Source organism: Schistocerca nitens, chromosome 8, assembly GCF_023898315.1.
Source record: "Schistocerca nitens isolate TAMUIC-IGC-003100 chromosome 8, iqSchNite1.1, whole genome shotgun sequence".
Classification (NCBI taxonomy): domain Eukaryota; kingdom Metazoa; phylum Arthropoda; class Insecta; order Orthoptera; family Acrididae; genus Schistocerca; species Schistocerca nitens.
The window spans coordinates 579852878-579878562 of record NC_064621.1 but is presented as its reverse complement, the minus strand read 5'-3'; the positions used below and the strand labels follow the sequence as shown (position 1 = coordinate 579878562).

The 25685-nt window shown below is 41.1% G+C and overlaps 1 protein-coding gene across 1 annotated transcript in view; it reads left to right on the top strand.

Annotated features, from left to right (window-relative positions):
• LOC126199685 (protein O-mannosyl-transferase TMTC1-like) overlaps positions 1 to 25685 on the top strand; it is a 229400-nt gene that overhangs the window by 106922 nt on the left and 96793 nt on the right. Inside the window, exon 7 of the mRNA XM_049936612.1 lies at positions 214 to 425. Coding sequence (XP_049792569.1) covers positions 214 to 425 — 212 coding nt within the window. The remainder of the gene's footprint in view (positions 1 to 213; positions 426 to 25685) is intronic.

The window sequence follows — 25685 nt, the reverse complement described above, 5'->3', positions numbered from 1 at the left end:
GTTTCGTTCGTTGTAGTTCTTTCGTTTGATGCTAAGTTAGTCAGATATTTGGCCCGATCAATGGACCACCCTGTAGTTATGGGGTGTAGCAGAGTTGCTTGGACGGCTGTTGCCCTCGGTGTGCTGTTCTGCGACTTTTCGTCGCACTTGGCGCTGCCCAGACACATTTGAGGTGTGCACCTGGTGTGTGTATGTGTGTGTACGTGTGTGCAGGAGGGAGAACCGCAGCGCGGAGGCGGTGCGCGTGCTGGAGCGCTGCGCTCGGCTCGACCCCTGCTACCTGCCGGCGCAGCGGCTGCTGGCGCGCCTCTACACCGAGGCCGGCGACCGAGGCAGCGCGGGCAGCCTGCTCGCCAGGCTGGCGCTGTCTCCGCCCACCACCGCCGACCGACTGGCGCTGTACGCCGCCTGGCTGCACGAGCAGGGTGCGTACAGCTCACCTGAAACCACAGGCCTTAGCGAATCGATCGCTCCGCTCTCGAGAACCGAAGACAACAGCATACACACTCCGAAACAGAGTACAGTATCCCAGATTTTCTCTTCCAGTTTACCTAACAACATGCATACTTCTGTCCCTCCTGGATGCTAACCAGTCACAGTAATTCTAAAACTGGACAAGTAATAGTGCAAGTCGCGCTCTGAGTGTTCCATCCAAACTTAATTATGCATGTAGTAGGTTCATCCCAGGAACTGAGAACCTCGACTATGTATGCTTGTTATCGTCATCGATACTCACGAGATAGCAATCCCAGGAATTCCAGCAGTTCGATGTTTTAAGTTTTAAGACTAAATTTTAGTGCACCTCGAAAGATGTGTGGTCAGCATGGCGGATTGTTAAGTGAAAGGACCTTAGTTCGATTCCCGGTGGGCTCGAAGATTTTATCGCTCGTGAACTTCTTGATGATTTGTCCTTACATTCGCATCGTAATAACAGACATTCCACTGTTCAACTGGCAGAAAGACCACCTCCCGGAAGCAAATAAATTGAAAAATAAAAGTTTCTAAATTATCATGTAATTTCCGTTCGGTATTGTAATTCTCATTCATTTTATTAATTTTGGAGTTATATTAGCATATTATGCTAACTGGTAATAGCAGATGGATTGACTTCGTCTGCTCTCGTCCCTGTTGCGATTACTTGTAAGATTTGAAGGAAATCTCCAGAGACGGAAACGGTACAGCTGGCCATGGTGCTATGCTTGTTACGCAAATGTCGAATTGTTCCGTGGAAGGTTTGAACAGATATTTTACGGGATATGAGAAATTCATCCCAAACAATGGTAGTTCACTCTTGTAGTATTTATCACAATTACTTTGCTTTGGATTATTGTTGATGCTGTACGTGTCGTAGTCATAGACTGTAAGGAAAGGTTCCTATGTATTGGGTAGGTGCAAACGATCGTAGCGTTTTTCCAGATGTTTAATAAACGCTACAGATACACATAACAGAGACTTTAGTGATCACTAATATATTCTCCTTCACTATTTACAACAGTCTGTCGACGCAGGAGAAACTTTTAGATTCAACAACTACAGGAATCTCGTTATTTCAAGGCGAAGATCTCGTTGGGTCATGTTCGAAGCTCATTTTCATCCAGAGGGGAAGTTCCTCCAAGGTTGTTCGATAGAGAACGGAAGAGGTGAAACTCTGTGGGTGCCAGAAGAAGGTGGATGCCGAGTGACTTCCCATCCCAACTTCTGTGTAGTGTTTTGTGTCAGTCTGTCAGAATGCAGATGGTATTAACGTGGAGTAACATCACTTCACGCTAACTTCCTGATCGGTGTTCTCAAATTACGGCTGAAAGACGTCTCAGTTATTGACAAAGAATTTTCTCAGTGATTGTTAGACTCCGGGGAAGTAATTCATCGTACATGGCACCGTCGCTGTTCCACAAGATGCATGACATTATCTTTTGTGGATCCACGTAGGTCTTTCTTACGGGAAGTTGCTGCTTTGTTTTTCCTCAGCCATTCCATTCTTTTCATTGTGTTAGCACAAAGACAAATCGTCACCAGTAACGATACAGAATAGGAATGGTCGGTAGTTTTCACGTGGCAATTGACGGCGAGCACTTAGAAATGTTCTATGGCCACCCGCTGTTATTTGTAATTTTGGATTTGACCGTCCCGTTGAATGAAAATGGCGCACGGTGGTGGAATGTGTAGTGGACTGACAAGGCAGCCAGTCCACAGTGACGGGTAACCGAAAGGCACGCGTACACACACGCCGACTGGCGTTAAGTCTGAAACAGGATACGTGATGAAAGCTATAAAGAAAAGAACGGAGCTTCTCGTATACTTAACTTTAATTCATTGTGGTACATTTCTCTTGATAATACAAGTGAGACTCTCTCCAGATATGGTTAATGCGCCTTGCTAGGTCGTAGCCATGGACTTAGCTGAAGGCTATTCTAACTGTCTCTCGGCAGTTGAGAGAAAGGCTTCGTACGTGTAGTCGCTAGCAATGTCGTCCGTACAACTGGGGCGAGTGCTAGTAAGTCTCTCGAGACCTGCCGTGTGGTGGCGCTCGGTCTGCGATCACTGCCAGTGGCGACACGCGAGTCCGACATGTACTAATGGACCGCGGCCGATTTAAAGCTACCACCTAGCAAGTGTGGTGTCTGGCGGTGACACCACAGAATGATCACAGTTCATCACATCTGCTAGTTCACGAGTACACTGGCGCGGATCATTTTGAATTAATGCAGTTGAAAGATCTTTATTAAATCCCAAGGATCTTCCTGAACATGCAGAGTCACTAACTCAAAAATGATCCTCCTTAAAAAGAGAAAACCATTTTCCTTTCGTGCTGTGTCCACTGGCATTGTCCCCATACACGGCGCAAATCTCTCTGGCTGCCTCCGTTGCTGTCACCCCTCTACTGCACTCCAACAGAAGAATGTGTCGGAAACGTTGCGATTTCTCCACTTGTCACTCCATTTTCTAGCGTCCACAGTCCACTCACTATCTCCAAATGAAAAAAATGACAGCGTGTAAACTCAAATAGCAGCTGTGAACTACAAATAAAAATGGCAATTAAATAAACCTATAGTAACCGGAATACCAAAATGCAAAATAAACACGCTAGAAACTCATGTACCAATTTAAAAGTAATAAGTTTCGTATGCTAAACGTACATTGCTTCAAGATCTATTCTTCTCTGTTGATACTAACAAAATTTAAAATGTTGTAACAGAGGAAAATTTGAATATATGTGGTGCTATGTGGATCGTAAGTAGGACTATGTCGTTCACTGTACACTGTTATAGAATTCTACACAATACAGAAGATTGTCCTTTTTAACTGTTCCAGTGTTGTTGCATGTATTTCCCGTAGCGGAATTGGTCACAACCAGCAGCTCCCACACAAATATCGTGAAATCACTCCTTGTACTTATCACACCTAAACCATTACTTTTTCTTCGTAGATCTAGGGTCATAATATTTGATATGTCAGAAACCACGAGGTACGTTTTCTTATTCCGAACCAGCTTCAGGTGATGTTGAATGCTCTTCTGAATTCGAAGGCTTCGCTTGAACATCCAGGCATGTCTGCAACCTTTGACCTCCTTTCTTTGAGAGTTTTGAAAACGCAATTTCCTCTTCCCCTTGCACGAGTGAGATGAACTGGTGAAGTCAGATAGCAAGCTGAATTTTTCTGCTCTCCCACGTGTGGTACCGGTGGTTTTCGTTGGGGTTGACAAAACAGAAGACATTGATGAACATGATGTTCCTGAGCTCTGACTTTTGGGTGGTTGGTTGGTTTGGGGGAAGAGACCAAACAGCGAGGTCATCGGTCTCATCGCCTTAGGGAACGACGGAGAAGGAAGTCGGCTGTGCACTTTCAAAGGAACCATCCCGGAATTTGCCTGGAGTGATTTAGGGAAATCACGGAAAACCTAAATCAGGATGGCCGGACGCGGGATTGAACCGTCGTCCTCCCGAATGCGAGTCCAGTGTGCTAGCCACTGCGCCACCTCGCTCGGTCTGACTTTTGGAATTTCTTGTATGTATAGGAATGAAAGGCCTAAGTTTCTTTTAGATTCTGTTGCAGCATATCACTCAGGGATATGGACGAATGAAGAAATATGAGTGATGGTATTTTGCTGCGACTGAAGGGGAAAATTCCCATGCGCTCTAAATCACCTCCAGGTCTCCAGCAGATGGGGAAAACTTTAACAAAAAATGAATTTGGAATGGAGGCTGAGGGACCATTGAGTATAAGTATGCTACATGAAAACTTCAGCAAAGAGGAAATAATACATATTATATTCCGCTAAGGTCACCCAAAAATGGTTCCAGTACTCATGAGTGACTGAAATTGTGCAGAATAGACTGATTTATTCATTTTTAAATCCTTCATACATACTGAAAACATAGGCTTTTCATCATTTCTTGGCTTCTCCAATCAAGTGAGTTATTTCTTCGTGGTCACAAAAACGTAACATTTTCTGCGTCTTGTATATCACTGTTAGAGAAGATTGTTTTCTTTCGGTTCATAAAGTTCTGTGAGGTGTGCTGAACTAGTTATGATGAGTCTGGTTAAAATTAAATTAATTGACAGTTCGCATGTATTCAACCTTCCATTGATAATTTCAAATACTTCATTACCTTCCTTTTCAATAAAATGGCTACTGCTTTTGTTTATTTCTATACTTGTATCATCTGAAAACATATTCGCCGCCAATCAAAATTTCGTCATCGTCTCCCTTGACTGTCTGAGTAATTTCTTTTATCTCATACATCTATTCAATCTCTACATCATTTGTGACAGAGCTTGTCGTCATATAAACTCTCACTAGTGTAGTAGGTGTTGCCTTTACGACTATACTAGGATGGGATAATACATTGATTATGTTGTTCACAGTAGTTTTCCCGCTTTCCTATGTCTTATTAATTATCAGATTTACGAGTAATCCTGCATTACCCATATTCGATTTTGTATTGGTAAGCTTGTAGCAACCTGACCAAAATCCAATCCATCCTGCCATTCACTAATTTCCACTATACCTAACATCAAACTATCAAACTCTCCTTTAGAATTCTCAAATCTGCCTACCCAATTCCATATTCGACGTCCAGACCTATAGCGAGCTACTCTTGTTTCTTCTGATGAAAACTTTGTCATGAGTAGTCATCACTCAGAATCCCAGTGGGGAATATTTTACCTCCGGATATCATCTGGAAAGATTATGGATTCAGTTTCCAAACCGTTTACATTCCCATTGTATCAAGTCCACGTTGAATAATGTTACAAAGCAACTATTCTCACATTTGCCATGTTATTGGGATATGGCATCAAGGAGCACACTAAATTTGAGTACAGAGATTTTGATTTACTACTCACATGTATTATTTGTTGGCTAAACGGATTGTGACAGTTACGTCAACCCCAATGCTTATATAACTCCTTAACCGATTACTGCGTCAGTACGTAGAAAGAGAATGACATACGAGTCGAAACCAATTTAAACAAACAGTATGTATAGTTTAGCCAATTATTTAGACTATTGTCCCTACAATTGGCCTCTCCGTGGACACCCATCCGGTATGTTTGTACCTACGGTATGGCAATCTCTTACCGTAGAGGCGCTCAAGGCTCCCTTTCCGCCCCCCCCCCCCCCCACTCACACCCCACCGCTAGACACATGGTTCATGGGGAGTTAGTTGGATTATCCAGTACACGTTATTTCATATTCTTCTCAGCCTCTATATATCCACTGCAGGACATACGCCTCTTTCGAATATTTCTGTACTAGACTTAGCTGGGCATAGCGTATGTCGTCTCACCATCTCGCCAGAGAATGTCCGACACTTTTCTTTGACTCCATAGGACGATACTGCATCAGTGTTTTGGTCATTTCAAGGTGTTCCAGGCCACGTGTCCTGTCCTGCTCAGCGCCACTTCAGTCTCACTAAGAGCTCCCCGCTCTTCTCCTTATTACCTCCTTCTTGATCCCGTCTCTCAGACTCACTCCAAGATTTGATCTCTCTACTGCTCTTTGACAAACCCGGAGTTGGTTTGCGCTGCTTGTTGCGTCACTGTTCCGAGCCCGCATTTTGTAATCAACAGGACGCATGTGTCATAAACCTTCCTTTTTAAATTTCTAGGGTTTGTCTATTGGCGGAGAATGTAACAAAATTTCGCGAATACCATTCACATGAGACCAGTTTGCCTGATGATCTGTACTGTCTGGTTATCTTACCTCAGTTGTATTTTACGCAGGAATAAATGTAATCGTTTACTACTTCCAGAAAAGGGTTTTCACTTGATACGTAATATTGACAGATCTTCTGAAGATTAAGTTTGAGGCCTACAGAATGGAAAACATTTTTTCTCGGGTGATTTTTGACTGTTTGTTTGTGCCACTCATCAAAAGGTTATCATCTGTGAAATGAAGATGGTTGAGACGTTTTCTGTCTATGTTACATTTTCTCACGGAAACGTTTCCAGTGTTCCAGTCTTCCTTTATTCTCACTTGTAGAAAAGACATTCTCGTAAATGTGTGGGATTGTGATGGTATAACTGTAGTACTGCTGCCCAGGTGTCGGTGATGCTGAACGTCTTCTGGTAGTATACGAAGGCCATGTGAAGACTGATATTACAACCCTTATACTTCTCTGTCAGTGTATGTACTGCTGGCTAAAGTAAACGTACTGACTCAGGTGGTTAGTAACGATTTCTGTTAGTAGTTTGTGAAGCGTACAGAAAAGATTAAAGTCACCTTTCTCGGAGAGGCAAAGGAATTCTGCATTTTTCCACCATTCTGAAATCTTTTCTTCATCGAGACATTTATTTCGTAGTGTAGAAGTGTATCTCCTGCTTTATTAAGCAACTCTTCCGTGATCGGACTTACAATTCTTGAGTTGTTTGAGAACTATGAGTATTTCCATTGTATTTTTATCGATGGATTCCACTTCTTCCGATGCCACATTCCTAACAGATGTTGGTGATACAACAAACAGCTTTGGTCTGTCACCGACTGCAGAGTTTCCAATGAACATCTGCGACAGTTATTTTAATTTCATCTCCTTCAGTTACAACTTCTCATCGACCAGTCCAAAATTTGTGGAATAGCATGCTTTCTCATTGCTTGCAACGAAAGACTGTTTTATGCACACATTCTTTGCTGGCTTCCTCGATCAGAGTTGTGTTAATAGGTAACAGTATCAACGAAACTAATTAGAATCTACACAACAAACGTGAATGAACGCTGTTAGATAATAAATAATAAACTGAGTTTTTCTGTTGAGATATAATACTACATTCGATGGTCAAATTAAAAAAAAAGAAAAGAAAAAAAAAACAGAAAGTAGCCTTACTGAGCAAAACGATCTGCATTATGCAATGAATTTATTGATACCAAGTCGTTCTCTAACGCTACAGAATACATTTTGAAAACAGCGCGTTTATAATAAGGCCAGTTCATACAAATTAAATGAGAAAAAATCTAAATACCGGAAAAGAATAAACTTGAATCATTGAAAGCGAATTATGTATATTAGTTACTGGTGTATAAATAAGAAAGAGAATGAAGTTACATCAGACTGAATACGAAGGAAAGCAGGCAAGAAATGTAATAAGTGAACAAAGCTTACAGTGCATCACTTTTCGATAGCGAGATTCAGAAGAGATTGAAAGTTATACGGAAATACAAAACAAGTCGCTCAACACTTTAGGAGGAGAGGCTCGTGCTCTTAATGTTGGTGTGTAACGAGTTCATTTAAAATGACATTTCCCCAGGGCAATTTCACTTAGTATGAAAAGCCACTTCACTTACTTGCTTGCAGTTTTGCCTTGAAAACTACAGGGTGTGTACGCGTCGAAATATCGGCGATTGTCGACGACGTCACCCGGTTGCATTCCCGTAAGTCATTTGAACATTTCAGATGTTTATACATAAATAAATGTTCAGCTTGGTTCAAGTTCAAAACCGTTTCGTTCTGCGAGCCTACTACAATAATATTTTCTTTATAGTATGTGTATTTGTCCGAATGAGTTTTATGCTTGGTAACTCGCATAAAGTATTCATAGTAAAAAGCAGAAATGTACGTCAAATGTCTTTGTTGTGTACGTAACAGAAAATCCGCGTGCACAACTGTGCGAGTAGCGGGTGCGTTACAGTGTACGGCGGACTGTTCCCTCAGAGTACGTCGATCGTCATTAAACATTTGCCGTCGCTGCTCCGTACGTAACGCGGCTAATTTTGTGTACCTAGTCCAGCAGTTTGCGCAGCGGTATAAACCTGTATCGATTCCCGTTATCTCTGTGGCCCCTATCGCTATAGAGAGATATGAACTAGAATGTACACAGTCTCACGGGACCTATTGAGGGGCAGCGACAATAGTGTTCATAATGCATCGCTACAGACAACACACCGCGGTGTTCCAATTGCCGAGATAATGTGGGTCTGCATTCCGGAACGGGGTCAGTCCATGCGACCCTACACATCTCATGCTTGCACAGGATGGATCTTTTATTTTCTTAAACAGCTTTCGACTGTTTTTTGCCATCTTCCATGTTTTTCTGTCTCTCAGTGTTGTCATCTGTACTTGCGTAATATCCACTACAATGCGTTTTGTACCTTACAATCTTTATGTGCCCATTAGGTTTCTCCCGTCTAAGGTTTCTTTAATCACAAAGCTAACTGTTCTTGGTCCGTGCCTTATGTCGACTGATACTTCTTCTGATTGACTTACTTCGTCGCCTAATCATTGAAGTATCTCTATGTTTTTGTGTTATATCTGCTTCCGTAATTCTCAGTGCCCTCGTCAGTTCTACAATGCAAATTCTTCTACTATCTCCTTCAGTGGGTACCAAATAGCAAACGTTTCACTACCACGTAATACCCTGCTCCAGGTGTACACTTTTTGCGATACGATTATGGGTCGTGGAAAAAATTTATCACCAACCCAACGGATATACTTCAACTATAGGTCTTACTTCGACTATCCTATATACACTTCATTTGTGGTAGGGTATTCTTTCATTTATTCTACTACTATGTTTTCTCAGAATCAATGTAGTCAGTGATCTCCTTCTAAACCTTCATCTTACCCTTTTTCCTTCTAACTCGCTCTATGTGCAAAATCTTCCATTCAGAAGGATTTCAATTCTTTCTTGTTTGCAACCAGAGTGGTTGCGTTCTATGCTAATCTTATGATTGGTATATTTTCTCCTTTAACTCTTTTTTCTGTTCTCAAATCTCCGCTCACTTCCCTCATTCATTCCTCTCTGTAAAAGTAGAACAACACTGAGCTACACGTTTCTTAATATAGATATTTTTTTATTAATCTTCGCCGGCCGAAGTCGCCGTGCGGTTCTAGGCGCTGCAGTCTGGAACCGTGAGACCGCTACAGTCGCAGGTTCGAATCCTGCCTCGGGCATGGATGTGTGTGACGTCCTTAGGTTAGTTAGGTTTAACTAGTTCTAAGTTCTAGGGGACTAATGACCTCAGACGTTGAGTCCCATAGTGCTCAGATCCATTTGAACCATTTTTTTTATTAATCTTCGACTTAGCGTTTGTAGGTATCATAAATCTGACCACTAACACCATACATCCTTTCACTGCGAACTTTTCTTTTTTTGAATCATCAGTCTTCTGATTGGTTTGATGCTGCCTGCCACGAGTTCCTCTCCTATGTAAAATCTCTTCATCTCAGAGCAGAACTGCAACGTATGTACTCAATTATTTGCTTGAGGTATTCCAATTTCTATCTTCCTCTACAGTTTCTGTCCTCTGTAGATCCCTCTAGTACTGTGGAAGTCATTCCGTAATATTTTAACAGATCTCTACCACCCCGTCCCTTCTTCTTGTCTGTGTTTTCCATATATACCTTCCCTCGCCGATTCTATGGAGAACCTTCTCATTCCTTACCTTATCAGTCAACCTAATTTTCAACATTCTTCTGTAGTACCACATCTCAAATGCTTCTGTCCACTTCTTTTATGTTCACATAGTTCATTTTTCACTACTATAGCCGGCCGGAGTGGCCGAGCGGTTCTAGGCGCTACAGTCTGGAACCGCGCGAATGCTACGGTTGCAGGTTCGAATCCTGCCTCGGGCATGGATGTGTGTGTTGTCCTTAGGTTGGTTAGGTTTAAGTAGTTCTAAGTTCTAGGGAAGTGATGACCTCAGCAGTTAAGTCGCATAATGCTCAGAGCCATTTTCACTGCTATACAATGCTATGCTCTCAACTTACATTCTCAGAAATTTCTTCCTCAAATTAAGGCCTGTGTTTGACACCAGTAGACTTCCCTTGGGCAGGAATGCAGTTTTTCCCAGTCGTAGCTCGCTTTCCCTGTCTGCGTGCTCTATCCCTCATGGGTTATTTTGCTGCCTAAATAGAATTCCTTATCTTTATTTACTTCGTGATCACAAATTCTGATATTAAGTTTCTCGCTGTTCTGAATACTGTTGCTCCTTAATACTTTCGTCGTTCCTAGATTTACTCTCAGTCCATATTTTATAGTCATTAGAATCTTCATTACGTTCATCACCTCTAGTAACTCCTCTCCACATTCACTGAGAACAGGAATGTCATCAGCGAACCTTATCATTGATGTCTTTTCACCTTGAATTTCAATCCAAATATTGAACCATTCTTTTATTTCAGTCATTGCTTCTCGATGTACAGACTGAAAAGGAGGGATAAAAGGCTGCGTCTCTGTCTCACACCCTTTTTAATCCGAGCATTTTGTTCATGGTCTTCGACAGTTATCGCTATCTCTTGGTTCCAGCACATACTTATTACCCGACTTTCCCTACAGCTTACTCTTATTTTTCTCAGAATGTCATTCCTACACCATTTTACATTGTAGAATGCTTTATCACGGTTGACAGATCCTGTGAACGTCCCTTGATTTTTCTTCTGTCGTGCTTCGATTATCAACCGCAACGTCAGAGCTGCCTTTTTGGTGCCTTTACGTTTCCTAATGCCAAAGTGATCGTCATCTAACTGATCGTTAATTTTCTTTTCCGTTCTTCTGTGTATCAACAGCTTGGATGGATGAGCTGTTAAGCTGATTGTGCGATAATTATCTCACTTGGGGCTCTTGCTATCTGCGAAACGTTTTTGATGGTTTGGGCGGCTAGCGGAAATTGTACAAACTGTTTCAAATGGCTCCGAGCACTATTGGACTTAACATCTGAGGTCATCAGTCCCCTAGAACTTAGAACTACTTAAACCTAACTAACCTAAGGACATCACACACACCCATGCCTAAGGCAGGATTCGAACCTACGACCGTAGCGGTCGTGTGGTTCCTGACTGTAGCGCCTAGAACCGCTCGGCCACCTCGACTGGCCGAAATTGTACAGACTGCCAGTGTTGCTTACGAGTTTAAGGAGGAGCTCACCATCTGCAGCATCGTCGATAGAAGCGACTGTGGTCCTTTGGTGCAGAGCCGAGTGGAGGCTCTGAATCAGAGTCCCAGGCAATTCTGTGACGGTGTAGGCTGCAGATTCCTTGACTTGCGCCGTTCGGGTGATAGGTTTCCTGGTTCCGCTTAATACGTCAGGAGTCCATTACACAGGAAGCGGCTACACGGGTAGCGCGAGCTGTGTAGAAAAGACTGGGCGGTGTTTTGGGTTAGAGGGTCTCAGGAAACAACAGAAAGGACGTCCGCCTAAAAGGGGGCAGGTAAAACACCGTAATGTAGTTGTAACAACAATCGGTATTGTAGTTGTAAATTGTCTTAGCTGTGTCGGGAAAGAATCAGAGCTCCAAGCCCTAATAGAAAGCACCGAAGGTCAAACAGTTATAGGTACGGAAAGCTGGCTAAGCCGGGTATAAGTTCAGCCGAAATTTTTTCAAGGGACGTAACAGTGTTCAGAAAGGGTAGATTAAATGCGGTCGGTGGTGGAGTATTTATTACTGCCATAAATAGTTTACCTTGTAGTGAAATTGAAATAGTTCCTGCATAATAGTATGCGTAGAGGTTATACTTGACAATCGGACTAAACTATTAACTGGATCGTTTTACCGACATCCGTATTCAGAAGATATAGTTCCTGAACAGTTCAAAGAAAACGAGGGTCTCATTTCAAATACGTACCCCAAAAAATATTCAAATGTGTGTAATTCCTAAAGGACCAAACTGCTTAGGTCATAGGTCCCTAGACTTAAACACTACTTAAAGTAACTTATGTTAAGAACAACACACACACCCATGCCCGAGGGAGGACTCGAACTTCGGTGGGAGTGGCCGTGCAGTTCGTCACACGACGCCTCAAACCGCCCGCCACGCCGCTCCGCTAGGCACCTCACTCGTGCAATTATAGTCTGTGGCGACTTCAGTCAATCCTCGATATTATGGAAAAATTATACCTTTAAAGCCGGAGGAAGACATAAAACGTCATCAGAAATTGTGCTGAATGCTTTCGCAGAAAATTATTTTGAACAAGTAGTTAATGAGCCCGCTCGAAGCGGAAGTGGTTGCGAAAGCATACTTGACCTCTCAGCAACAAATAATCCTGGACAAATAGGGAGTATCACGACGATTACAGGAGGCTGAATGCCGCAACACACACAGCCATCAAAAAGAAACGCAATCTATTTAAAGAAGCTGATAAAAATCTTCTTAACGTCTTTTTAAAAGACAGTCTCCACTCCTTCCGATCCGATCATGTAAGCTTAGAAAAGATGTCGAATGATATGAAAAAGATAGAATCGATGGCAGTTGAGAGATATATACCAGATAAATTATTAAGTGAGCAACGAAAATAGCATATCAAATTTAAAAGAACGCAAAATCGAAAAGATTGACATAGTTTTGCATAACTTCGAAACATAGCGCGTACTTCAAAGCGAAATGCTTTTAATAATTTCCACAACGAAACTCGTTCTCCGAATTTGGCAGAAAACCCATGTCACACCAATGACATGGTGGAATGAGTACCTTCACTGCGCGATAACAATGGTGAAGTCACTGATGAGAGTGGCATTAAAGCAGAGTTATTAAACACGGTTTTCCGAAACTCCTTCACAAAAGAAGACGAAGTACATTTTCCTGAATTGCATTCAAGAACAACTGCCAATATAAGAAACATAGAAGTACATATCCTCGGTGTAGCAGAGCTACTAAAAGTTCTTAATAAAGGCAAAGCCTTCGGTCCAGACTGTATACCAGTCAGGTTGCTTTCAGAGTATGCTGATACAATAGCTCCATATTTAGCAATTATACACAACCGCTAGCTCATAGAAAGATCCGTACCTAAAGACTGGAACATTGCTCAAGTCACACCAATATCCAAAAGGGAAATAGCAGTAATCCTCTGAATTACAGTCCCCTATCACTAACGTCGATTTGCAGTAGCGTTTGGGAACATTATGACTTACCTCGAAGAAAACTGTTTATTGAGACATAGGCAGCACGGATTCAGAAAATGTCATTCTTGTGAGACACAACTAGTTCTGTATACTCATGAAGTAATGAGTGCTATCGACAGGGGATGTCAAATTGCTTCCATATTTTTAGATTTCCAGAAGGTTTTCGTCACCGTTCCTCACTAGCGTCTTCTAACCAAATTGCGTGCCTATGGAATATCGCCTTAATTGTGCGACTGCATTCGTGATTTACTGTCGGAAAGGTCACAGTTCGTAGTAATAGACGGAAAGTCATTGAGTACTACAGAAGCAGTATGCGACGTTCCCCAAGGAAGTGTTATAGGCCCTCTATTATTCCAGATCTATATAAAAGACATAGGACACAATTTGAGTAGCCTTCTTAGATGGTTTGCAGATGATGCTGTCATTTGCCGTCTTGTAAAATCATCATATGACCAGAACGAATTGCAAAATGATTTAGATACGATTTGTGTATTGTGCGAAAAGTGGAAATTGACCCTGAATAAAGAAAAGTGTGAAGTTATTCTCATGAGTTCTAGGAGAAATCTGCTAAATTTCGATTACGCGATAAGTCACACAAACCTGAAGGCTGTAAATTCAGCTAAATACTTAAGGATTACAGTTATAAATAACCTAAATTTGAAGTATCACATAGATAATCCTGTGGGTAGAGCAAACCAAAGTCTGCGATTCATTGGCAGACGCTTATAAGGTGCAACAGGTCTGGTAATGAGACTGCTTATACCACGCTTATCCACCGTTCTCTGGAGTATTGCTGTGCAGTGTGGGATCCGCATCAGGTGTCACTGACAGATGACACCGAAAAAGTTCAAAGAAGGGAGCTCGTTTTGTATTATTGCGAAATAGGTTAGACAGTTCCATAGACATGATACGTGAATTGGAGTGGCAATCTTTAAAACAAAGGCGTTTTTCGTTGCGACGGGTTCTTCTCATGAAATTTCAATCACTAGTTTTCTCCTCAGACTGCGAAATCATTTATTCTGTTGGTACCAATCTACACAGAGAGAAATGATCATCACGATAAAATAAGAGAAATCAAGGTTGGCGCAGAAAGTTTGAGTGCTCGCTTTTCCCGCGTGCCGTTCGATAGTAAATCGATAGAGAGACAGCTTGAAGGTGGTTCATTGAACCCTCTGTTAGGCACTTTATTGTGAATAGCAGAGCAATCACGTAGATGAAGATATAGATATACATGTTTTCCGAAATGTATGTCGCCAGTTCCATACATTGTACGCACTAACGCGAATATTCGTTTCTTTGCCGCTTCGCCCCGTGACTTCCGAAATTTCGATGGAATTGTATCTATCCATGTTATTTGATCTTAAGTCGTCCAACGCGCTCTTAAATTCTGATTCTAATACTGGATCCCCTACCTCTTCTCTGTCGACTTATGTTTGATCTTCTATTAAGTCATCAGACAACTCTTCCCACTCATAGAGCCCTGCAGTATACTCTTTCCACCTATATGATTTCTCCTTTGCATTTAACAGAGTAATGTGCCATTGCGTTCCTGATGTTGACATGTTTCTTTTAATTTCAAAGAAGGTCGCTTTGACTTTTCTGTATGCTGAATCAGGCATTACGACAATCACTTTTTTTCGAGATCTTCATATTTTTGTTACAGCCATTTCCTGTTAGCTTCCCTACATTTCCTATTTATTTCATTCCTTAGCGTCTAGTATTTCTGTATTCCTGTTCCCTTAACATTTTTGTACGTCCTTCTTTCATCGATGAACTGAAACATTGCTTATGTTAATCACGGTTTCTTCACAGTTGCCTTACTTGAAGCTGTGATAGCCCTTTTTAGAGACGTCCATTCCTTTTAAACTGAAATGACCACTGAGCTATTCCTTATCTCAGTATCTATAGCCTTACAGAATTTTAACCACATCTCTTCATTCCGAAGTACTTCGTTACCGCTTCTTTGTGCATTGATTCTTCCCAACAAGTCTCTTGAAAACGTGAAGGCTTGTGATTCGTGCTTGTGTAGCTCACATGCTAGAGCACTTGCCCGCAAAAGGCAAAGGTCCCGAGTTCGAGTCTCGGTCGGGCACACAGTTTTAATCTGCCAGGAAGTTTCATATCAGCGCACACTCCGCTGCAGAGTGAAAATCTCATTCTGGATACATCCCCCAGGCTGTGGCTAAGCCATCAACTTCACACATGAGCATTAAAACAGAACAGAATAAATAATGTCTAAACATTTTTACAAAGAAATTAACATATTATCAGAAAAATTCTGCAACATAACTCTTACTAGGTAAACACATTAAGACAGGAAAAACACAAATTCACATAGTGTAATAACACAAAAATACAGGACGGGGTTTGTTTTCAGTGTGACATTCGGTACTGCAGTCCACCCCAAAACTTCATTCCATATATCTTTCCTCTTATTTCAACATTTGTTTCCACCAAAAAAATTCTATCCAAGCATGCTTTCTGTATTTATATGTTCACACATTTCCTACCTCATTATTTATTTTGCATTATCTTACCTCATCATTTATATCCAAGAAAATCCTACCTAAAGCTGTTGTCCCTAAACCCTACTTTTTTGGTTCATATCCTCTTTCAAAATACTTTCTTGGCCAAACCATTTTCTTATAGCTTCTCAATGCATTTCTTCCAATTCATCATAGTTAGTTTCTTATATGGTCTACCCCCTCTTAAGCTAACTTAAATCTACTGAGCTCAGATGCTAAACTAAGGGACGAGCAATGCAGCAGCACAAAACAATTAACACAAACAGCAATGACAAAAAATTCAAATTGGCGAAGCAATTGCAATATTACAACTAATATAAGGCACTGTGCAGCAAACAAGAAAAATAAATCCGTAGTAAAACTGGCTTAACAGCGTAATACAAAGTCAAATTCAGTAGCACTATGCCTGGCACACAGCAGCAGCAAATGTAATAACTTATATCTGAACATGACATAGCTCAAGCAGAAAAAATATTACATTAAAGACAACAATACAGACAAGGGAAATGTATATTCACATCTTAATGTCTATGTAATTAAAGTGGTGCACCACAAGAAGTTATTCTCCCAAAATAATTACCAAGTACTTGAAAAGAAAATTCCGTATGCAATTCCTGTGAAGGGAAATGACTTTTTACACTCCTTCGCTTTTTTAGAATAGATCATAAATTTATTTACTTGATCTGTAGGCATAAAATATTTATATTAGTACATCTATTAAATTTTATTTTAACCAATGCTGCAGTGCAGCTAGAAACTAGATATTAAACAAAATGAGTAAATAAATACATAAAGCAAGCCATATGGCATTTCTCTCAACTAGCAAGACAATAGCCATGAAATGTTTCTCATTGTTTCATTTGGCATTTTAGTAAATATCATAAATTAAGAGCTCCACAGTATAATCATATGTTTTCAAGTTTGAGAGTGTCGTATTTGCGATGCTTTCTACAAAGGAATGTCAATAGCGAGGATAATAGCCTCCCTTTTTTTCCTACCTGTGCCTCTGAAAGGCACACACTAATGGCTTTTTCTCCAAGTGACTGGCACACCTGGGCACCACCTGGGTCACCTAGCTTCCTTACCAAAATATTTACGACAGCAGTTTGCGCTACACTGACAGTCTCATATAAAAATATTTCACAGGTCAAGAATTTGCGTTACAAATCTGTAGAAACAAAATCCTATTGATATAACAGAGTCCAAAAAATTTTCATCGGCATTGTAATACATTCATGCATTTACATACATTTCATAACTCTTAAAGTACGATTCTTGTTTCCAACAACCTTTTCCACAAACCAGAGTCCCTAACCACTACTCATTATTCCTTACCTTATTCGTCGACACTTCTTCAATATTTCATCATAACATACGTAGCATAATCAAATAACTCATATAGCATCAGCTTATTGATAATAAACGTACCGCAACAGCATAATACACATAGTCGTCATAATAATAACATCATAACACCTCAGTCAAATCTCATAATCGTTGTAGCTTCCTCCAATAATTTCAAAACCTAAAAAAAGTTCTCTGCTCATTTCAATAGTGTAATCTACCTCAAATGTACTTTAAAATCATGATCCCATACCAAATACATCGTTCAAAGCTCTCATAGTATCACAATGGTTCCAAAAATATATGAACACTTCACAAAGTACAGACAAAATACAATTTCATAAGTGTGAAATTATCCAACTGTGTAATTGCGTAAACATGTGTCACTGACATAAAAAAATTTGTTTCTCTGTTAAATAATCAGATAGCTGTGTAATTCTGTGTTGGAGAAATATGGTACCGATGTGTAAAGTTGTATAAGCAAATACCATATTAGGTAGGGCTCCTTGTGCTTGCCACACACATGGTACACAAAGTAAGCGTGTACCCCCCTGAGGATTAATGTAATTATACCCTCAGGTGTTACAGATTACAGCAATGGAATGAAATGTATCACGGAAAACCCTTATATCATTGTACTTCAAATTTTAAAAAAATAAATGTTTAAGTGCGAAATTAATCACTCAAATACGTGTACTGTAGCGCTAAACTATGTGTCATGTTGTAAGATAATCTCTGTGGATGTCTCGTGGTTATCGTCCTCCGAAAGCTAAGTTCTGCAGAAGTCAATGTACTTACCTCATGATAAACAAAAGTGAAATGCTTTGTGTATAGAAATCGTAGTTATTACGCTTATTTTTGTGATGAAGATACTACTGTACTGTAACGTATTGTTGTGCTACGGAAAAGGCTGTCTCATTGTAGCTATACCACAAAAGTTACTACTAAAACATGTTTCACTTTCCTGAATAAAACAGATAACTGTGCAGATATAAAACAGAAACACTGCAAAAGCAACATTGTAAATTGTCACTCATTAGTATCGTCGTGATAAAATCGTGTAGCTGTCACATAAACTAACCACTATGTCATCTGGTATCTCACTGAAAGTACTTTAAATCCAGAATGTATTTTCAAGTAAACCAAAATGTTGCATTAAAGTCTCATTAGCAGTACCAGTATATGTCCTAAGTATGTAAGCCTGATAGGCGTTACGTAATCGTGCAACTAACAAGCAAGAATGTACAAATACAACACTGTGTCGTCTGTTCACTATAACAATGCATTCGTAATTTCTGTTTAAAAATGTTCCCTAGGTTCTAGACTGGATATTTAACTTCAAACATTGTTGCATCTTAACAGTTTCTTAAGTCTGACAAAGCGTACTAGAAATGTGAAGTGAAAAGTTTTATGGCAAAGACAAAGTTAAAAAGCAGATTATCTTTCAATAAACGGTTTTACATGTGAAATGTGGTGTAAACCTTTACTCTTCATAGTACTCAGAATTTTAACTTCAACGCAATTATCATGCAGTATACGTCGGTAAACAATACTGGAATTTTACTCAAGGTTAGCGTCTATGTTATTTTTCTCTGAGCCAGCCGGCGCAAGCAGCTGCCTGCGGTGCAAGCCATTGTCTGTCTCGTTGTTGGCGCGCGACGTTATTGGGATTAGGAGACCTAACTTCTACAAATTCACCTTGTCGAGAGTGCCCTACTCTGTTTGAATCCCACCAGTTCTGACGGAATTCAGGTCTGTCGTTTTGTCGGTAGTTTACATAGTTTCTTGTTTGTCGGTCATGTGGTGGCGAATTTCTCCCGGAATCGAAACTGCGTGGTGGACCGGTGTATCTGAAGTTATTCTGTCTCCCTTGATAATAATTGTTTTTGTTCCCATATTGTCTGTTTCTATGGTAATCTCTGTCATATTCATTACTACGGAAATGCGATCATTCTCTGTAACTATTATTACTCTGCCAACGGTTGTCATACGGGTGGTGTCTGTTTTGGTCACAATTTGTGTTGTGAGAATACCCTTGTCATGTCCAGTTATTATTTCTTTCATCGCGGAATTGCGACGGATGTGACCTGTAATTGTTGTGTTCCTGTTTTCGCGTTCCGTGATTATCAGTGTCAATTTCTAATTCTTGTAAGAATCCCTGAAAAGCTTCAATGTCGTCTTTGCAACGTCCTGCCAAAATAATATGTCGTAAATGTTCAGGTAATTTGATTAAGCAAATGCGGATGAGTTCTGAGGGGCTGTATGGGTTTGACAGGAACTGATTCTTGTGCAACATGTCTTCAAAATATTTCACAAGACTGGAAAATTCAGATTGTTCGAAATGTTTCATCATTATGATGCTATGTTTTACTCGGTCTTGTGTAGCTTGAGACCAATATGCTGAGAGGAAGGCATGGTAAAATTCTCCTTCACTGTGACAATCGTGAATGACCGATCACATTCTTAGAGCTGGTTCATTCTCTAAGTAGCCACACATAAATTCTAATCTGTGCTCTAATGACCAGTTGGGAGGAAAACAATGAGAGAATTGATGGAGCCATGCTTGTGGATGAATGTCGTTGCCAGAATTCTTAAATGTTTTGAATTTACGTGTAGTAATGAACAGCTTATAGTCAAAATCATCATGGCAGCGAGTCGCATGTCGGTCATTGTTACGTCGTTTCGGCGGTTCCATCTCAAAATTCGGTGTACCTTGCCGATTTCTTTAATAATTTCCGAAGTGCCGTGAGTTGTTATTTTGTGGCTGTTCCGTATTTCTATGTCCCTCTTCCCGTATTGGAGCGCGAGTGGCCTCTGAAATACGTAATTCTGGTATTGCCTCTGTCAGCTGATCTTGTACTTCCCGGATTTCTCTTTGGTGTTGCGTATTAATTTGATTCTGATTTTGTTTGAATTTCCCAATTTGTTCGCACTCTTCTGTGTCATTAAAGACTACGGGTTTTGTGTCATTCAGATTATCATTTACCTTCGTACATAAATTATTTAGCTGATCCGAACGTTCAACTACTTTCTCTGATAATGAACTAATTTGCTCCATGTGTCTTTCTACTGTGTCCTTTAAGTTTTCCTGAGTTTTTGCAAGTTGCGTAACCGAATCGGTAGATGCAACTGAGTCAATTTTAGCTTGCAAGGTGTCATGATTTTCATGAACAATAGTTTGCAGTTCTTTTATGGCTGCTTCGTGATTCTGTAATGCATTTTCATGACGCGAAAAAATAGGTTGAAATGCTCACAAATTTGTGTTTTTACGTCGTTACAGACTTTCTGACATTTCGATTCTGTTTTATGTAACTCAGTAGTTAAATCTTCACGTGTTTGTTCAAGCGTGGTGTGAAGATTTTGTTCCATTGCGTCTAACTGTTGCTGTGTTTGTCTCTGGTGTTGTTCCATTGTCTAACTTTTGAAGATTTTGTTCCATTGTGTCTAACTTTTGAAGCTTTTGCTGTGTTTGTCTCTGATTTTGTTCTATTGTGTCTAACTTTTGAGCTTTTGTCCTATTTGTTGCATTAATTTTAATAACAATGCACTGGTGTCTGAAACATGTTCCTCAGTGCTTTTCGGCAGTGAATTTGCGCCGGCAACATTCACATTGTGACAAGCAGAAAATGTGTCTTGACTCATTTGAGAAAACGGTGAGGACCCAAAACCTGAGTCTACAGTATTTGCAATATTGTGTTCTGTCATTCCCAATTCCTGAGGCGAGCTGTTGCCAACCGATCGATCGATAATGCTTCCCTGTTCACTACCTGTTTCACTGTCTACACCATTATTTGACGCCCGCTCCATTTCCCTATGCACAGTTAAAAATTCCTACTTTGAATGTCTGTTAATTCATTGCACAGCGGTGCTGGTAAGCTACGCTCGTCGTCACTATTATTTCTCTGTTTACTTTAGAGCGTAGTGTTACGTTTTTCACACGCCATTATTGTCACAATATTTCACACGATAACACAGAAAATAAGAGAACACATTAACATAGCGCTGAAAATAATATCTAGTTAATTGCAAGCTGCGAAATACTTGGTGCAAATTTGCATGCGTGCCACACCTGTTTTACTGTACAACAATGAAAGACTGCAACTACAAAGGAGATTCTCTCTACAATTACGCACTAGCAATAAACAAAATCTACACTAATTACACAAACTACAAGAAAAAATCAGAAGATTCCAGTGAGGTATCCTGGCAGGGTCGACATATGCAACGTCCCCTTTTGAAAAATTATACACGTGACTGGGCTTAAACTGACACACAATATTTTTAGCGCAACGCAATCTGACTTTCAAAAATCCCTAAAAAAATGGCCCTGACTAACATTAACGTATGCGTTTCACAAATCGCTTACCTCACAACAATCTTGGTTACTCGAACTACTGCAATACAGCAAGCGCCACTACTGCCATCTAAATAAAAGATTCAAACTATGGAAGGCACTAACTACTGATAGGCATAGTTAGCAAATGAAAGATTTTGATAGAGAACAAATGATGTATTTACCTTAATAGTCATAATGTATATAGCAGTTCATGACATCCAGTCATACAAATTTCAAAACTCTGCCATCGCTCTCCCCACATCCACCACTGCTAGCGGCTCACCTCCAACTGTGCAACGCTACACACTTTCAACATCCAGCTGCCCAACACTACAATGGCAGACAACAATGGAAACTAGCCACAGACTGCACACAGCACAGCCAGTGATTTGCATACAGTGCGCTATTTGCCGTTACCAATAAGTAAACATAAACAGCCAAAGGTCCCGAGTTCGAGTCTCGGTCGGGCACACAGTTTTAATCTGCCAGGAAGTTTCATATCAGCGCACACTCCGCTGCAGAGTGAAAATCTCATTCTGGAAACATCCCCCAGGCTGTGGCTAAGCCAAGTCTCCGCAATATCCATGCTTTCAGGAGTGCTAGTTCTGCAAGGTTCGCAGGAGAGCTTCTGTAAAATTTGGAATGTGGGAGACGAGATACTGGCAGAAGTGAAGCTGTGAGACCGGGCATGAGTCGTGCATCGGTAGCTCAGTTGGTAGAGCACTTGTCCAGGAAAGGCAAAGGTCACGAGTTCGAGTCTCGGTCGGGCACACAGTTTTAATCTGCCAGGAAGTTTCATATCAGCGCACACTCTGCTGCAGAGTGAGAATCTCATTCTGCATTTATTTTATTTTCTGTTTATTTATATATGTACGATTTTCAGGTGAAGGAACACAACACAAAGAAACTGAAGCTGCCACTCGACATATCCAGACGCAAAACGGCTCCCAACGCAGTCAAAATGGAACGAATTCACTAACAAAACTAAAACGGGACACTGCAACAGCTCAATTAGTTTGTATCGAGGTTGGCTTCTCTCTAACGTAAAAGTCATATATATTCCCCTTAGGACATCAGGCACGAACTTAAGGTCCTGAACCATGATCTGTCTTCTCATTTCAGTTCTTCCATCCGGAACATCCCAGCTAGCTAGAGGGTCCGTGAATAATAAACCAAAGTAATTGGCAAAGATGTTCAAAATACTACGTGTTGATGCAAAGAATGTGTTGCTCTTGCAATATGTTCCAAAAGTCCTAGACATCCTTGTCGTCGGCATGATTTTGGCAAAACGTTACTATCTCCTTTATCCAGCTAACTGCGTTTGTCCAGGAGGTGGGAAAATGTACTCGTATTTCGTCAGGGAAGAGTAGATCATCAGATCTGATGGCCGTGTGCACAGTACGCAATAAAAGGGCCAAAATTTTCTTCTTGAGGAATCAACACTCGATTGCTGTGCCTCACACCAAACAGTGCTCCTCGAAATTGACGACTGCGTAATGGGAGCACATCGGTGTGCCGCTCAGGCGAATAGAGTGCAGTTGTTTACGATTCGGGAATTTTTCTTTCAGCCCTATGTACCACAATTCACGTACCTCCGTAGGGAGAGAGAGTGTATGAACCGCTCTCCGTACTCTCCACCACTGTTATGTAGCGTAAATTGCCACGCGTGGTAGCCGCACGGTTTGGGGCGCTTTGCCACGGTTCGCGCGCTCTCCTTCTGCCCCCCCTCCCCTTCCTTGGAGGTTCGAGTCCTCCATCGGGCATAGCTGTGTGTATTGTGCTTAGCGTAATTAGCGTAAGTTAGTTTTAAGTGGGATTAAGTAGTGTGTAAGCCAAGGGACCAATGACCTCAGCAGTTTGGTCCCATTGGAATATAATACAAATACCCAAATTTTCGGGTACATTTTTCAACCACGTTTCGAGGATTTTGTTGGAGGAAGCATCGATAACATCTTTCGTTGTGGGTTAACCTATCTTAAACTAACTTACGCTAAGGATGACACGCACACCTATGTCCATGGGAGGACTCGAGTCTACGACGGGGGGAGCCGAGAAAACCGTGGCAAGGTGCCCTTGACCGCATGGCTAGCCCGCGTGGCCGACGATAATTACCCGCTACTGTACGACATACGTTTCTGCAGAGCACCAATCCCAAAAACTTGAAAGTGAGGTCTTTGGTAATGACCACTGCTGTCGCTGGCGATTGCCCTCTGCCCACTTCCATTCATTGGGTCTGTCATAGGTTAGTGACACTACCCGCTACCGTTCCATACTGCTGAAGCCATCCGAGCGCGGCCTCGATTTCGTCTCCTGGCTTAACCAAACGAACGGCGTTGTCAGCGTAAGCATGACATCGGAAGGTTGCGGTCCATAGTTGGGCGCCTTCAAGGCGCCGACGAAGGCCGTGTAGTGTAGACTCAAGAGGGATTGCAAATAAGATATCGGAAAGGGGGCAACCTTGCCGCACTGATTGCTGTATCATGGTAAGTTCTGAGCTAGGACCATTCAACGAGACTCTCGAGTGGGCGCCTTGAATCAACAACAAGATCGTCTCCACAGACATGAGGGGGATTCCCATCATTTTCAAGGCTGTGCGTGTAGAAACACTTGGTTCACTCGGTCGAAGTCTTAAAAAAAATCCATTGCCACTAAGGCTCCTCGTAACCTAAAATTGACATTTAAAACAGTCTTGATCGCAATCTTGTTAAAATATTTTTTTTATTCTAGTGAGTCACTGGTTTCGACACTATGAAAGAGTCATCTTCAGACTCCGGAGCAGTGGATGGACACTGCTAGATGAGTTCCGTCGACCCTCGACACTCGTGTAACTCCAAAAAAAAAAAAAAAAAGATTGCGATCAAGACTGTTTTAAATTTTAATTTTAACTAATTTTAAGATCGCTGATCATGTTTTCAAGAATTTCAAAAATCTTATTCCTCGTAACCTGCATGCCGACAACACGCCCCTAGTGCCGTGTGTGTGTTGCTCTTCCCATCTAGACACGTTTGATCGATAGGTATCCGGCGCTTTACTGACAACTGAAGGCCGGCACGAACGATACGTAGATTGATTTTGTAATGTGCGATGAATAATACTTGAACACGACTCGAAATGTTCGAGGAACTCACATCGCATTTCGCGAAACCTTGGGTTCTGTTCGACCTTTCGATTTGCCCGCACTCTAGTAACTGTTATTGGTACTGTTTCCACGACCAGTTTCTAATGCACTATGGATTTTAATAGTACAAATAACTGCGAAACATGAACTGAAATATCGTCTAGCTTGCAGGCTATGTGTAACACTACCAAATAATAAAGAGATTTTTATCATGATTACGCTTGTCCCACGATCTAGTAACGTCTGATGGTACAATTTCCAATACTAGTCTTGTCTTTGTAATTTATTGTGGCGCCACCAATTAGCCAGTATTGCAAGAGGTATTCGACTGGTTAAAAATTTGATTTTTTATAAATTTTCTTCCTTGTTTCGTGTGAATTTCGCCATCTTATTTTCAATCTGATTAGTAACGTTTTTACGTGCTATTATAATGGCATTAAGTGTTATTTGTATGGAGTGTACTTATGTATAGAAGTGAAACATGGACGATAAATAGTTTAGACGAGAAGAGAATAGAAGCTTTCGAAATGTGGTGCTACAGAAGAATGCTGCTCCGTATGAGATCTCTTACTGCAAGTTTATTCAAATAAAACAGGACTTCATGAAGCGATAAAATTTAATGCTGTTCCCTTCTGAATTCCACGAAATTGTCAAATTTTAAGTACAGCCACAGTTGGTTGTTGCGGATAGTTCGTAATTTCTCGCGTATTCATTGCACCCGTGCAAATGTCACGTGATTATTGGAGCAAACTTGATGATGTACCGAATGCTGCGGCTTATCAGGAAATCTCGAGCTCCTCCAAATGCGAGTATCGCTTGCCCAGCCCTACTGCCACGTACACCTATAACTTGATCGTTGGAGGTGGAGAAAACAGCCGTGCGTTAGACGCGGCTCAGCATAATGATTCTGTGTAATAAACTGCTGCTGCCATCGTCGATTGGTTTCAGCTGTAAAGCATGCAGTGCCTTACTATCTACGAAAATCAAAGCACACAGTTGTAACTCCGTTGGACTTTTTGAAAAGGAGAATG